The 16,496-nt window shown below is 43.7% G+C and overlaps 1 protein-coding gene across 1 annotated transcript in view; it reads right to left on the reverse strand.

Annotated features, from left to right (window-relative positions):
• Positions 1-16,496, reverse strand: part of sorl1 (sortilin-related receptor, L(DLR class) A repeats containing) — an 82,560-nt gene that overhangs the window by 13,085 nt on the left and 52,979 nt on the right. Inside the window, 26 exon segments of the mRNA XM_014329991.2 lie at positions 599-768; positions 896-1,022; positions 1,194-1,322; positions 1,793-1,963; positions 2,264-2,416; positions 2,791-2,875; positions 2,877-2,935; positions 4,170-4,301; positions 4,726-4,857; positions 5,015-5,125; positions 5,217-5,342; positions 6,531-6,650; positions 6,822-6,944; positions 7,038-7,151; positions 7,261-7,434; positions 7,517-7,655; positions 7,744-7,990; positions 8,604-8,695; positions 8,886-9,017; positions 9,158-9,330; positions 10,004-10,089; positions 10,687-10,815; positions 11,123-11,309; positions 12,460-12,638; positions 13,303-13,391; positions 13,936-14,009. Coding sequence (XP_014185477.1) covers positions 599-768; positions 896-1,022; positions 1,194-1,322; positions 1,793-1,963; positions 2,264-2,416; positions 2,791-2,875; positions 2,877-2,935; positions 4,170-4,301; positions 4,726-4,857; positions 5,015-5,125; positions 5,217-5,342; positions 6,531-6,650; positions 6,822-6,944; positions 7,038-7,151; positions 7,261-7,434; positions 7,517-7,655; positions 7,744-7,990; positions 8,604-8,695; positions 8,886-9,017; positions 9,158-9,330; positions 10,004-10,089; positions 10,687-10,815; positions 11,123-11,309; positions 12,460-12,638; positions 13,303-13,391; positions 13,936-14,009 — 3,453 coding nt within the window.

Below are 16,496 nucleotides of genomic sequence, written 5' to 3' on the forward strand. Positions count from 1 at the left end.
CACACACACACACACACACACACACACACACACACACACACACACACTGGATGAACTCCATTAACACCAATATTCATAAAACTGAACATCACACATATTTAAGAAATTTTGTAAATGGGAGTTTAGCCCAGACAGTCTAGCCCGTCTCTGAGGGGCAACCGCTGGACCACAGTCTCCACCACAGGGTGGACATATGGGGGCAGCAAGAGATCTGCACCATAGTTATGGGGACGGTGATGGAGAGCTAACACGAGCAGGCAAACAGCACCAAAAGCAGAGGGTGAGGGACAGAAGCATCTGGAGGCAACAGCACTCCACAGGTTTAACCACAACTTCAAATTCAAACTTCGACACAGAGCTGACCCTCTCCTGGGTGAGCACTGCTGTGAAGGAAAGGAGGTGCTGGGTTTCTAGCACAAGGCTTTATGCAGGTTCTGCGTTATGCAGAATTGCATGCTTATGTATGACTTTTGCTAGCATTGCATCTGAGAGACCAGGAGTGTACCAGAGAGCGCAAACACATCCAGGTTTAAGTTAAAATGAGCAGAAGTCAGAGCTGCTGTTGGAACCTGGTGTAGGGTGATCACGTGATACTCACATCCCTCTGGTGTCCGGACTGTGATCACCTCATTGGTCTTGTGCAGTTTGCTGAGACACTGAGTGAGCACCTTCACCTGGTACGTGGTGTCGGGCTTCAGCACGGTCAGTTTGTAGCTGGTCTTGTTGCTGTGGGTATCCATAGGGGTCCACGGCAATGTGCCCACAGGCCTTAACACAAACACGAGTTCACAGGTCACACTGGCTCTTTAATACAAACCCTGTTGCCAGCTATAGTGGTGTGTAACACAGCTGGCTGACAGCAGCGTGACTCCAGGATTACTGAGCAGCTTCTTACCTGTAGTAGATGAGGAAGGAGCAAGAGTCCTGGGGAAGGTTTTTAGGCCGGGTCCAGGTCAGAGTGATGCCACCCAAGAAATCTGGTGTCCACTGGAGGTTCTGGACTTTATAGGCCAACGTGTCCGCTGCCAGAGAGAGAGGCAAAGTAGATTCAGATGTCTGAATATTTCGACATTAACATAAGCTGCAATAGTCGACAACCGGCAGCAGCTGGCAGCATTGCACTGGACAAGCAGGCAGATAGTTTCTGTCATTTTAAATAAAGCAAACTAAGAATGAGGTTAGAGTGGACCTACCGGTGCAGCCATCTTCATCACTGTGGTCGGAGCAGTCCAGGAAGCCATCGCACTTCTCACTGTCCAGCACACAGGCTTCACCATCAGAACAGCGAGTCCCATTAACACAGGACAGAGGACCGTGGGTGGCTGCAGACACACAGAGGCTTTAGATGAAATGCTTGCTCACTGCATAGCCTGCATGGAAGCATGATGCTCATGACATGAAATATGAACACCTGAGATTATTATCACAGCAGAGCTTAAAAGTGCCATTACACAAAACTTTACTTCCAACTTCCTGTTTTATGAAATGATCAAATATGGTTCAGCTCAACACGGAGATTGTCCCATGGTGCATTTGCAGGAGGAAGTATTGAAATGAAACTTCTGTACTCCACAGAGAGGATTACTCTACAGCCACGGAAAAGCCCAACAGAGCGTCTGACAGGCTTGAACTCGTGAGCGAGGCTTTGGGTGAAAACTCGGCGTAATCCTGCTAAAAATCCTTTTGATTGTCTTCATTTAAAATGCCGTCTGTTATATGATTGGTCCTCCGTGGTCCGAGTTCTGTGTGTTTGTGAGACAGTATTTTGCAAATGCATCGTACAGATACTCACGGCAGTGTGCTTCATCAGAGCCATCCTGACAGTGGTCGTGTCCATCACAGCGCTGCCAGTCGGGGATGCAGCGGGCGGGGCGTTGACACTGGAACTGACTCCGGCTGCAGCGATCGGGCGAATGAGGGTTCTCAGTGGGTACCAAGGCAGGAGTCACAGAGCCATTAACTGCTGTCAGGAAAATGAGAAGCAAACAATATTACGCAGCATTATTTCCTGTTATATGAAGTGTGGACACACATCTCTAACCGTGGATGCTCATTATTGAGGTTACAATAACTCAAATAAGCAAAAAGTCCAGGCTTCAGACAGTTTTGTGTATTTTCAGTTCGTGGATGTGTGGATGGACTGGGTGAAGTTATGTGGACTATTTCAGAAAGATGTTCATGCAGTTTGGCCAAAAGCTGTAAAATATAAACTATTATGTCTTCTGCAAGAAAACTTGAGCCAATCAGCAGCGAGAATCAGTACCTGTCGGACATCCAAACTCGTCGCTGCCATCAGGGCAGTCAGCATAGCCGTCGCACACCCAGGTGTTGCTGATGCAAGCCCCTGAGCCACAGTGGAAGCGGTTGGGCGCACACGTGGAGGGGCCGGGGGCCACAGTGTGAGGATCTGAACCACCTGCAGTGATAAGACGCATAAACTGGTTCATTCAAGAAGCAAATCTGAAACCCCGATTTATTCAGATAGAAACCAAATACTAGAAAACAACATAAAATAGGTGTCCATGCTAATAATCAGACAGGATGGTAGTGTGGCTCTTCTCTTGGACCTCCTCAGCCTCCCAAAAACATACATGGGAAACCTAAAGGCAGGAGATTGGCAGGAACAGCCCCTACAGCAAAGAGCAGTGGCAACAGATAAAGATCCTTATACACATTTTACTCATGTTTATGTTCACTGCTGCCATCTAGTTTTGTTAAATCGGGGCGGTGAGCTGCTCGAACTCTGAGGTTTCTGATGGAGCTCGACTGCCACAACTAACGATGTCGTACCTGAACATATGTATTCATCAGACCAGTCCCCACAGTCGTTCTCCAGGTCACACTTCCACCACGTGGGGATACAACGCCCATTTTTGCCCATTTTTGCACTCATACTGGAAATACTTGGAGCAGCCTGGGACCTCGGTCGGAGCAGCTGCAACGAGCAGAGAAACAGTCAGCCTCGGATTTTGCTGAGTAATCATAAATGTACTTGGTCTTTGTGGGGAAACGAAAAGTTTGCAGGAGTACAAATTAGGGATGCAACGATACCAATTTTTTCAAACCAATACGATACCGATACTTGGATCTGAGTACTTACAGAGTACAAAAACCGATACTTTTAACCACACACACACACATAAAATTTTATCTCTGCTGATAAAAAATAAAATCTTAATAAAAATGACCACAAAAATAAAATTTCACATAAAAAATAAGCACTTCTGTTAAATTATTGCGGGGTGTGCACATTGTAATATCAATGTAATATCAATGTAATATCAACAAAATATCACTGAACTATTGGCACTGTCTCCAGCTTTCAGAATAATAAATAAACACTTCTGTTTGGAATAAAATAAATACAAATTAGGTTTGAGAATAAAATAAACTGTTAAATTATTGCAGAGTGTCCATATTGTAAACAAGCAAACAAAAATAACGAAAGTATTTGGCATTGACGACCAAACCCCTCATCAGTCCACCGTGCCGTTAAACCGAGGACTGACATCGCGCACACACTGCTTGTCTTTACCTCTTCAGAAAGTTTTAGCACCATTATCTCCCTGATGTATAGGCGGCTGGGAATTTCATATCGCGGCTCAAGTACACTGAGAAGACGGTGCGATGCTATGTTCTCCACGACCAGCATTGGCTGGTCATCCAGAGCAATAAAATGAGTCAGAGCCTCTGTTATTTTAACTGCCTGTGGATTTTCTCTTGACATTTTTCGTTGCTTTTCCAAAACCTGAGTTAAAATTGGCTGTTCTGGTCCACACTGCTGACATTTTGTTTAGCCTAGCTACAGCAGCCTCCAGTTTCTCTTTTTTTTTCTGGAGCCGCCAGTCTCACTCGCCTAACCCTGTGCCTTAGCACGACATGTCCCCCTAGTGGCCAATCTAAAAAATTACAACAGAAATGACAAGCCACCCTCTGACTAATGAAATAAGTTGGTATCGGTTAACTTTTACGAGTATGAGTACACACACATTTTACAGTATCGGCCCCGATACCCGATACCAGTATCGGTATCGGTGCATGCCTAGTACAAATATAACTTATATATTCAGTGTGTGCAATCAGTGCATTTGTTCCACATGATTCGATAGTAAACATTATGTGTGTTTGGGGGGGGTCTGGGCATTTCTCCGTAAGCTTTTCATCCTCACCACAGTTGGCTTCGTCGGAATAATCCCCACAGTCATCCATGCCATCGCACTTCCACTCCAGACTCACACACACTCCGTTGGCACATTGGAAGGTATAGATGTCACACACTTTGCTGAATTCAGACGGTGCGGCTGAAAGAAAACACACAAGGAATCTACTTTCCACCCAGTCCAGCACAAGCTCTTATTTTCTTTGGATCCATGTAACCCATCTGTACTATTCATCTGCATTTATTGTATTTGGTTACAAAAAGCCAGCCTTCTATGTCATCATAATAATGACACGTCAGAAACAAGGAAATACCTGGAAAAGTTGGGAGTGCGACAATCAAAGCAATGATTAAAGAGCCTGATGCAAAACCTAACTGGAGGGATAAACAGATCCAAACACAAAGCACAAATCTAACGATCCACTGTTCAGGTGCACGGGTGAGTGGAAAACAAACTCAGCCTCCTCCTTTCTCCTTGTTTGGGACGATGTTACAGGGTGACGGGTGGTCACAGGAGGGCTGCTGCAAACATGCTAAGTATCACAGTGGAGATGCTTGGTGCTCACCACATTGTGCATACTCGGCGTCCTCATCAGAGCCATCTTCACAGTGTTTGATCCCATCACACACCAGAGACTGAAACAGGCACTGGGCTCGGTTCTGACATACAAACTCCATGTAGCGAGTGCACAGGGGATCTGTGGGTGACACAAGCGAAGAAAACACAATGACTTTCACAACAAATCAGACATGAGATCAGCAGAGCAGTCAGATGATTATATTCTCTCTCACAGTTACGATTGCATGTGAGGGTCTGACTGCTAAACTGTCTCCTAAACCAACGGGATCACTCACCACAGTTGTTCTCATCGGCGCCGTCTGGACACTCCTTGATGCCATTGCAGTGCGCGGAGGCTGGCAGGCAGGTGTGATTGGAGCACAGGAAGCCTTTACACTGAGTTCCCTCTAATAACAAATATCAATAAAGTATTACTGCTAACAGGAAATCTCTGCTTGCTTTGCAGGGGTGAAACATCAGGGTCTTGTGTGAGCTTACCACAGTGTTGGGGATCTTCATCCGAGTCATCCTGACAGTCATCATCACCGTCACACTTCCAGCGCTGAGGTATACAGTGACCTGTGTTACACTGGAAACTGCTGGGCTCACAGGTATGGTGGCCCACTGAGGACACAAAGAGTTTTAATGAGTGGAGTTTATAAATGTATGACAGATTTAAACGTTGTTAATGTGAAGTTTTCACAGCTACACACACTTTGTTACTGGCACTACTGATTATGCATTTATGTATGTCAATGTTTGGCACATGTTAATATATGTATTTATATGGGTGAATAAGCTATATAGTAAATATATTTTCACCCAGCACTTTGTAAATGTCTATATTTAGCTAAAGTTGAAACCAAACATCAGAATGGGGAAGAAACGTGATTCAAGTGACTCTGCAGCTGGCATGGCTGGTTGGTCTGAGTGTTTCTGAAACTGCTGATCTACTGGGATTTGACCACAATACTATGTCAATGGTTTACTGAGAACGGTGAAAATAGTAAAAAACAAGGGAAAATATCCAGTCGGCAGCATTTTCACTGTGTGAACATGTGCTGTTGATCCTAAAGGTCACAGGGTAACGGCTAACAGGAAGGAAACAGTAACTCAAATAACCAGTCAGTACAACCAAAATATGCAGAAGAGCATCTCTGAACACTAACATAACATGTCGAATCATGCAGAAGGTTGCTAGTCCAAGCTGGGACTAGCAAGGCGTAGCTAATAAAGTGAGCGTCAAGCATATACAAGCTAGCCTCAAAACAATAATAACCGTTTTCTAATTGTGTGGGTACGACAACAAAACTATTATGAACTGGAGAGTATTACAATAACTTACAATTTACTGGCTGTCTGTAATTTAAAAGTAACTAGGAAACCCCAAAACTCACTAAAGCAGCCAGTGAGAACCTGCTAAGCTAGTTAGCTTTAGCTAACTGTTTAGCCTTTTGTCCTCATCAGGAACTGATTCAGCTGCTACCTCAGTGAATTATGAGGAATAACAAACTGAATATCCAAAATAACACTATGACTATTATGCTGTACATTTCAGTGACTGCAGCTGAGTCATTGTGTGTTAGCAGTCATTCTGTGTCTTTAACCGTGTGGTTAGCGGTTAGCGGCTGTGTAAATAGCTCTGTTTTTATGACTTTAAAAAAAAAAACACTAACTGCACTGTTAAAGGCTGTAGCTTTGTAGTTTTATTTTATGACTGTGAAGTTTACTGTAATTGTTTAGCGCTTACAGCTCACACCTTCTCTGATTTAACTTTGTGGGACATCATGTATGATGCTGAGTCTTCCTCACCAGTGCAGTTTGTTTCATCTGACCAGTCTCTGCAGTCATTGTCTCCATCGCAGCGCCAACTCTTGCGGATGCAAACACCACGTGCACACGTGAACTCATCGGGCCCACACTGATGAGAATCTGAGAAATACATCAAAGTGTTAAACAATGTTGCTGATCTAAACTAAAATATTTGTGTGATGACCATTTTAGACCCTAACCTAATTAACTTTCTAGTCTTCCTAACCAATGAAAGTGCTTTAATAAAAGTCACATTTAACCATACAATCACACAGTTTTATTAATGCGTACCACAGTTCTCCTCATCACTGTTGTCTCCACAGTCATCCTCATGGTCACATTTAAAGGCCAGGGGGATGCAGGAACCTGAGGCCACGCAGCGAAACTGGTTGGACGGGTCACAAGTCGTAGTGGCTGGAGAAGGACGCCAGGAAAAAAAGAGCTTTGTTTCTATAGCAACAGTTGATTGTTTCTGTCATGAAGGCAGCAACGCTGCTGAGTACTTACGACACTCTTGTTCGTCACTCATGTCCCCACAGTCGTTGTCGCTGTCACACTTCCAGATGCTGCTGATGCAGCGGCCATTGGAGCAGCGATACTGGTTTGGCAGACAGCTGTGCTCTGGAGTCGAATAAATATGCAAACATGCAAACTGTTAATTGTCAGAGGCTTCGTGTCCATACATCTTACGACACGGCGTCTTCCAGAAGCTGTACGTGCTTATTCTCACCCGTCTTGATGCAGGTGTTGTTGTGGAGCTGGTAGCCTTGGGGACACTGACACTGCAGCTCTCCGCTGGGCGTCGTTAGAGTCGGGGCGCCGTCTGGGCAAACGCAGGTGTGCCTATGGCCGGGCTGAGGCAGACACAGCAGGCTGCACGGCTGGTCGGCACAAGCGTTATGGCCTGACGAGAGCAAGAACGCAGTTTATTTCATTTAAACCTGAAGAAGACTGACAGCATCATCACCTCCCTGCCTGGTCCTCACCTCTGTTCTTCCCCTTATAGAAGATCTTCAGGTCCATGACTCCAGTTAGCCTGCCAACAATCAGCTCGTTGTTTTGGGAACCAGCCTTTGGAGCTTTGAAGATTCCCATTTTAGACCAGTCATCCCAGTACAGGTCATTCTGAACACAGCATACAGCGCCAAAGTGTGAACAATCCACCCAATCCATCAAGACTGAAACACACACACACTCATAAACATGTTGTTACCTTGAACACAGCTATGGCGTACGGGTGGGGCAGCCCCTCCATGAGGACGCGCCTCTGCCCTCCGATGAAGTCGGCCCTCTCGATGCGGTCGCTGTAGGCTTCGGTCCAGTACAGCCAGTGGTCGTCGGCCGTGATGCCGTTGGGCCATCGGACACCCTCGGACACGATGCGGGACACGTTGGTTCCATCCATGTAGCTTCGGTAAATGCCAGGCGCTTGGTCTCCCCAGTCAGTCCAGAACATCAGACTGGACATGGAGAGGATACAAGATTAGGAATTTGCACTGAATGCGCCCATTGGCCACTCTTTTGACTGTGATTGGGCGCCAGGTCAAATATTTAATACAAGCTTAAACTCTAAGAGAGTGACAATGTACACAGAGAAGGGAGGAAGTGAGTGCAGTGAGTCAACTATACATTCATTTTCTGAGAAAGTGGAAAACGAGATCAGCAGCAGACCACAGGAATCCCGATGTCTGCTACTCAGGAAAAGCAGAACTATGTTTGCAGAAGTGAAGCCAGATCTGTTTTCAGAGATGATCTTGTGGTCAGTTTGTCTGGTCATCCTTTTTAAAGGGTGATCAGAGCATTGTTGTGTTTTTACCTTAAGATCAGGTTTAAGAAAATAGTCAGAACCACTGGTGACCGATGTGTATTTTATGCTCCTGCTCTGCAGGTTTGTGTTTGCTGGAGCTTTGCATGATTGCCTGAAAAAGGCAATATCAGCAAACACTATATTTATTATAATTTCTTGTTCTTGACTGGAAATGTCAGCTTTTCAAATCAGCCTGAAGCTGCTCGTTTCAGATTCACTCTTTTAATCACAGGCTGGATAAAACTCGGTTCCTTTAAACTCTTCACCTCTCTCCGGGCAGCAGAACCAAAGCTCGCGGGTGTTCGAGGATGGAAGAGTTGAGCAGGGTGTGCCGCAGATCCCCATCAGGGTTTGAAACCTTCAAACATAACAGGGAAAAGTCAACAGTAATGAAGCTGTGTCAAGAAGACAGATTATTGTGATTATATGAATATAATCTGACGACCAAAGAGGAGAACTGGGAAAGAACAACTGTTTTAGTTTGATAACCTCGCAACTCTGATGTGTCTGATATCCTGAGTGACAAACACTGACAATGTTTTCTATACCTCAATCTTCTGCGCTCCAGCATCCACCCAGTATAGCAGTCTACTGATGGGGTCAAAGGTCAGAGCCTCCACATTCTGCAGGTCTTTCCTCACGACAACCTCCTGACCTGTGCTGCCATTCAGACACAGGCGCTGCAGGACCAAAAGACAAACGCAGGTCAGTAACAGCTGAATGGTTAAGCTCCCTCTACGTCTCAGCCCCACAGTTAGCACCATGCTGTCCTGGTGTGAGAGAGCACACACCGACTGCATCTTCTAGAGGAGCCACTGACCTGTATGGTGTCCAGGGAGATGTCGGCCCAGTACAGGCAGTTGCGGTCATAATCAAAGTCCAGAGCCACAGCCTCCCTGAGGCCAGCCAGAGGCAGAGCCTGGTCAGTGCCCGTGGCCAGGTCGTAGCGATGGATGGAGTTCCTCACAGCGTACAGGATGAACTCATTACTCTCTGCAAAACCACAGGAGACAGCCTGAAGACAAACACTGGGACTACAAACGTGCACTGACACCGAGCTGCACTGCAAAGAACTTGAACGACTGACACATAAACCGATTGGCTGCTTCATGTCGAGTAAATTCCTTCATTAATTTGAAAGCATGATCTCTTTGATTCATTCAACACAGCCGTCATGTTGTCATACATCCAGTTAGAAACGGCCCAGCTGCTGTTACCTCTCAGAGCAGGTCTATAATCGAGACTCTACTACTGACCCATACTCAATAACCACAACACAGCTAGCAGGACATTAAAAGTCAAGTTGAACTGTTGGACATGACGGTCCAAACATCTTGAGCCGTCCCTCATCTCTTCATGCTGTGAAGCAATGCCAGCACAAATGGAAGCTCAACTGTGTCGAGCTTGATCACGATTTTTGCACAGTGCTGTGCATCTACGTTTTTTTAGGGTCTCTCATGCATTTATATGTAGGAGAAGCAGAAATGCTTAAAATAAAGGATGTTTATTTGGATTTCACCTTTCTCCCACAAAACCCCCACAGGTTACCAAGTCTGTGTGCCAGTCAGTAAAACTGGATGGTAACATTTGTTTGGAAACGTGACACCTTGAACTGTTCGACAGCACGCTCAGCTGCATCTTTGAATGTTTGGAGAAAGCAGATTACCTCCGACAGGACAAGGCAGCATCTCTCCATCCAGCCGGGCCTCCACATCTCCGCCGCTGCAGCTGTCTCCTGGTACCTTCCTGTAGCTGCAAGAGGGAAATAAAAGAGCTTTCATCTGTCAGCAACTCGGTGGCGTCCGAACAAAAACAGTGAAAAAAAGGAAGAATAACCAGGAAGGAGACATTCAGTTACGTTGGTGTCGTTACTGGATCAATAAGGTTCTAATTTCAAGCGATCAATCACATTGTAGTGATGTCATAGTTTTGTGATGTGGAAACATTGTGGCCCACACTCCCACGACCCTAACCCTAACGTCCAGCCTCGACCCTAACCCCCTCCTTTTTGGGATTTTTTCTTGAGTGGACATCGGAAGGTTTTTTTCCAAGTCGCAAAACTATGACATCATAACAATGACCAGGATCAACATTGCACATGACAAATCACAGACGTCACCACATTGATGCAGGAACAACACGAGGATATCTGCTAGCATCACTACAGTGTTCATAGCATGGGAGTTTTCTTCCAACACAGTTTGATTAAAAATATATGGTTTAGTAGATTTAGATTCCCCTTTAGCATCCGTTACTCCATTACTGCTGTGGACGACGGCATTATGCTAAGAAACTGCAGAAGAAGAACGGCAGGCTCTGCATTCCTGCACATTAATAACAGCAGTTTACCCTTTGCTGCGGCGGTAGGTAGTACCAACAGGACAAGGAACGGGTGGAGCGTAGAGGTCGCCCAAGAACTCAGGGTCAGGCACGCACACCTGAAGGGACAAGTCCTCACTCAGCTTAAAGCCATAGTCACTGAAAGGAGGAAGAGGAGGGGAAACAAACAATATAGTGAGTTTCAGCACGTCCCAATAAAGAACAACAACACAGTATTTAACCCACGCATACACAGGGGGGTAGTCCTGCTTTCTTTTCATTATTCTTGTTAATGCATCCTTTCAAATGAAATTTAACCTCTGCATCATAACATCAAGTCCTGGTGATATATCATTATGAAATCAATCATGAAAAACCTGATATGTTCGGATATGGAGTAGAAAAAGAACTGATTAAAAATGAAGACTTCTGAAATCAAAGGCCTGGAGAGTTTGTGGACTCTCACCACTCGTAGTCCTGGCGTGTGCAGGAGCAGTTAGAGATGGTGACCGGCCGGTCAAAATCCTCTCCGTTAAAACACGTAGCGTGAGGCGCTCGCCTTTTGAACGTTATCTCTCTGCCCAGCAGACACTCATTACCGTGCTCGTCAGATGGGGACCAGTGCTTGTAGTCCTTCTCAGAACAAGGCACGCCTAAAGAAACATCCAAGGAAAAGTAGACATGATGTGGATCTGACAAATGAGTTGAAATATTCTTGATGGTATATTTATAAAGTCAGTATTTCTAGATAAACCTTTCTGCTGGCGTGTGTTGCTTAGTATTTATCCTTTGCCTTTCTCCTAGCTTTCATCGTTTCAAGTTACATATTTACTTTTAGAAGTAAATTAGCATTATAGTTATTTCCTATTATTAAATTGGAATATTGGTGATTAGAAATGACTTGGCTTGTTTTTGTACGTCTTCCATCTTTGAATTTTATTTAACCTTTAATTTTATTTATTTATTTTTTACACAGTAACACATTTTTAAATAATAGAAACTTTTTAATAGTGTTAGCTGCTACTAGAATTTGGTGATTATACATTAATTTATTCCCAAGTTAATAATCATGTGTCTCTGTAAACCATTACTCCGTGCTAGCCCTAGGGTCTTCTGGAATTAATGAAATGTAGTGCTCTTAGTTAACAAAAGCAAACAGCTAGCATGTGCTTTCTGGCTATTTTAGCTAAAGTACAATCTTTGTAACAAAAATGTAAAGTGAGTTTATTTTTGGTACATGAGCAGTAGTTGTGTGCAACATTGCTACAGTGTATTACATTTTGTTACAGTTCATTCTCCCTAAAAACTCTGGATGCTATGCTATCACTAGCTACTGTCATTATATGCTAACCAAGCGCACGTTGGCTACATACATGAACTTTAGGTGCTACAAGCAAATGTTACAGATCTTATAACAGTTTTATGATTGTATTCATCGATTAATTAATGAAATTCATTTCTGTCATCTAAATTATTTCATGTAGCTGCTGAGTTATGCTAGTTTTAGCTACAGTTACTACATGAGGTTATTAATCAGAGAACCAACCTGCAAGCATGCATCATCACTCTACAGCCATCTGAAATATCTCTGGACATTTGTTTGGACGATTATACGGAGGCACTATATGAATTGCTTACTTATTTTCAGTTTATATAAGAACTACATGTATAAAATCAAAAGTTACAGATGACTACAAATCACCCCTACAGCATTGGCTTTAGTCTAAACTGAGAAATAACTGTTTCTGCATTTAGCTGTTGTTGCTAAGAACAAAAGATCTCCATTCTCAATCGTTGACTTACCCAGAATGTCAGAGGTGTTGACCTGCAAGATGAGCCAGCTGTGTCTCTGCTCGGCATACGAGCCAAAAATGGTGAAGATGGTGCTCTTCTCTCCGGGCTCTGTCAGCAGCTGGTAAACGTACACTTCCTTTTCTGAGAACCGAAAGTCGGTCCACGTCTCGCCTTCATTGGTGCTGAACCTGACAGGGGCGTGGTATTATTAATGACCGTATCTTCTAAATGTGTTTGACAGCAGCCTCTCACGTAGTGTCGACTAAACATAACTGAGTAATGTTTGATCACCAAGGTTACCAAGTTATCAGCTCATCTGCTGCATGCCCACTCACTCACCGAGGGAACAACAGCAAGACAGAGAAGACGATCAGATGAAACAAACAAACATGAGTTAACATCAAATTAAAGTGAGAGCGCGATGTGTATTAAAAGTCGGGCTTAACCCAGTAATAGTGACATTTGTATGTATGAAGGTAAAATCGGGTTACTGAGTAATCAGGGAAAGATAAAATGAATTATGGAAATGAAGCCAACTGGATACATATCGTTATAATACATCACTTTCATGAATTAAAGTTGGCTGCAAGGTAGGTGTTGGCACAGAGGTGTTTTAATCTAGTTCTGTTTATTAGTGGAAGGATTATTTGCTGTTTAACTCCAGCAGGCAGCTTCACATTCACACAGTCTGCTCCTGCTGGCTAATGGGCACGACCACACGGTAGGTGCCGTTTATGTGCTCCGCCTGCCAGATTTCTTAAAGCTGTCACAAGTTAACCTCTCTGGGTTTGAAGCTCCTGTCCGATTCATTTCCTCGGCTAGAGGAAGTTTAGGAAAGCCATCTGGACTTACTTCAGTTGTGTGGTGGGGCCTCCTTGTGCAATAGCCATCAGGATGCCGCCATGGTCACCCCAGGTGTAGAAATGAGGGCCTGCCAATGCCTAGATTACCACAAGCAGTGTGAGTGAGACATAATGTGCTTCACAGGGTTGAAGAAATTTAGTGTAAAGACATCAGTGCTGTTGTGTGGACTAGACGGTAGAGCTTTAAGTGATATCGACGTTCATCTAACAAACAAAAGATTCCCAGGTTGATCCTGGAGGGGGAGACACATGTCAGATTCATCTGACACATAAGGAACCTGATTATAGTGATGTGTCTGATGTCAGGCGGCAATAAAGCTACTTTAGTGCCAGTTCTAAATAATCAAAGTCAGAACAATCCCCATCAATCTGCTACTAGAATTAAGGACAGTAGAGTATGAGACACTAATTCCTTTTGAAAATATCATCGATGCCCTTTGAACACTAAATGAATTAACAGTAACGTCCTTTCATGACATGTGGGCATGAGAACATCAGTCGTCTACGAAAGCTGAATAAAGCTCGAGCCTGTCTACAGGACTAAGCCTGAATGTTGACTTTTTCTTTGACACACAGTTTAGCCGTCTCCACTGTTCTTGTTGTTCTCAAACTTTGCACTGACCTCTCTCCACTGGGCTCCAGCGCTGCTGGATACATACACATTGGGTTTGTTGGCCAAGTTCCTGCCAACAGATCCTGCAATCAGAAGACAGAAAAGGCCTTTAACACACTCTGACTCCATATGATCGCTGCTTTTGTAACTCCGGAGTTTAAGCCAGAGCATTTTGAATCTTTTCATGCATGTGGCATTTGTATCTGCTGGAAATGAAATCCTCCAGGAACAATCTGCTTAGAACATTTTATAAAATACACAATGAAAATAAAAAAATTATAAAACATAAGGATGAGAGGCCTGCTTGAATTCGCCTACAGATGCTGAGATCCATCTGTAGTTCTGGAAACATCCACTAGGGAGCCAACATTGTTGTCCTGTGTTGGGGCATTGTTCTGATACTGAGTGTCACATAGAGGCTGACATGTTTTACCCTGTCGTAGCCTACCGTGATGAAACTAAAGTTAAAATTTTAACTTTCTAATTAAAATCATTAGAAAGTTAAAATATTTATCTGCTTAGCTAAAGGCATTAGCTATTATTTAAAATGTAGCATGTTAGCATTTATCAGCGACAGAAGCAATGTGACAGCTAACACAACCTCACACAGCTGCTACAGCAGCGGCACTTTTTAGTGTTTCTTTAGATAACAACTGCAGCTTCATCACAGGGCTGATAACGAGGAAGCAGAGATTAGAAGTAGAGTAGATTTAGAAAATTTGAATGTGGAAAAAAAATGTGAAGCAGACTGAAAATACTTTTTACGCCTGTTTACACAACGTTTATTTGCTCCAGCGCTCTTACACATTTGCACGACAGGTAAAATTTACTTTGGAGTTTGGAAGTTTGGAAGAAACTTTTATATCTTCGTCCAAATGCCCTCCAACATGCGTGTTAGTGTATCCCCCATCTATCCATCAGGAAAAGGATCAGGACCATCATTCTCTGTGTTTGACACTCGAGAACAGACAACAACCGCTCAGGACATCAATCACATTGAAATATTTCAGGGTGAATGACAGAAGCACAGATGAGAATGAGAGCAGCATGGCTGATGTGCCTCTGCTCAGGGCTGTAATAATGCCTCTGAAATGAATTTGGTTCTTTCTCCCAGTAAAACGGGCTGATGACACTAAACATTAAATATCATCACAGAAAGTGTCAGAGAAAAATAAATGGCTGCCACTGATTACAGCATCCTGCATGATGTCTGCGACAGAAACACAGTGGGTTCTAAATCAACCAATCAATGTGTGATTAAAGTGCAGATTTAATTAGAACAGTTGCACTATAGTTTTACACGACCTGTATAAGAATGATAATTTTATACACAGTGCCCCATTTTCACAGGTTCAACATTAATGTGAGAAGTGAATGACAAACATGACCTGCTCTCTTTTTGTTCCACCACAAATGACTTTTTGGTCAGTGATGCAAAACCAGTGACCTTTGTAGCACCAGTGCTATAAGCTAACACAGTTAATGTACAGTCCTGCGCGCAGACACACACACAAACACACAAACTCATTAATATGAACACAAACCAAACCCAGAAGATAAAACACTCATTTTATCCTATTAACATCACAAATCCTTTCAAAAAGACAGAATAAAGGTCATTTTTAATGCCTTTGTTTAGATTGCATATATATATTTATTTTATTCGACTTTGACTGTACAAGGAGCTGGAGCACTTTATTATTTTAGCGTGAAAGCATCACGAGGTAGAGGCTTTCCTCGGAGACGGGAGGTTCCCCAGCATCACTTCTTTGACCCTGACCTCTGTAGGACACCAGATTATGCCTGGACTCTGGCATGAGCTCTGATTATTATTGCGTAGAAGACGACTGCAATGAAAACCGCTGGAGATTTAAGACAGCAACAACTGAATACGGATTTCAATCCCACCTTCTAATGGTGGTTTTAACAGGGCCGCAAAGCAGGACCAGCTGGTCAGCTTGATTAAATTGATACTGGACTTGGCTGCAGACCAGTGCGTCACACCCTTGGAGGTTCTCCAGCATCACTCCTTTGACCCTGGACACTCTAAGAGTTCCCCTCACATGGACGGGAGAACACAGGAATAAAACCCTGTGATCTCTCAGCAATCGCCTTTGTTGTTTGTGTTGTCAATACTCGAGGGGAACCGGCAATTCTTGTGAACATTATTTTAAAAAGCCTTAAAGAAAGCCACCAAACAAATACAGTCTTGAACTTCAGTTCGACACAAATCCATCACATAATCACTGCGTTGAGGTCTTACCAATATCAAAGGGAACAAATATTCCCGGGAATTACTGTGGGACAGTCATTCCTTGTACACCATGTTAACAGAGATAAGATACAAAATATATCTTAAATAAACCAGCCTTCAACATCAAACATACTTGTTGCCGTCAAAGCTACTCGTCAGCCTCTTAGCACTTACACCTGTGGTAGGAGTCTGCGTACTTTCAGGAAAGCTTCAGAATTTTAGTAGCTGCACCTGTAATGTAAATCCAACTGTAGCTGGTATTGATTTGAAAATTCTACATCGCCTTGTTCTGGAGTTATCGCATTCATTGGGTGTC

Source organism: Haplochromis burtoni, unplaced genomic scaffold (genome assembly GCF_018398535.1).
Source record: "Haplochromis burtoni strain Fernald_Lab_line unplaced genomic scaffold, NCSU_Asbu1 Contig_649, whole genome shotgun sequence".
In the NCBI taxonomy this organism is placed as follows: Eukaryota; Metazoa; Chordata; class Actinopteri; order Cichliformes; family Cichlidae; genus Haplochromis; species Haplochromis burtoni.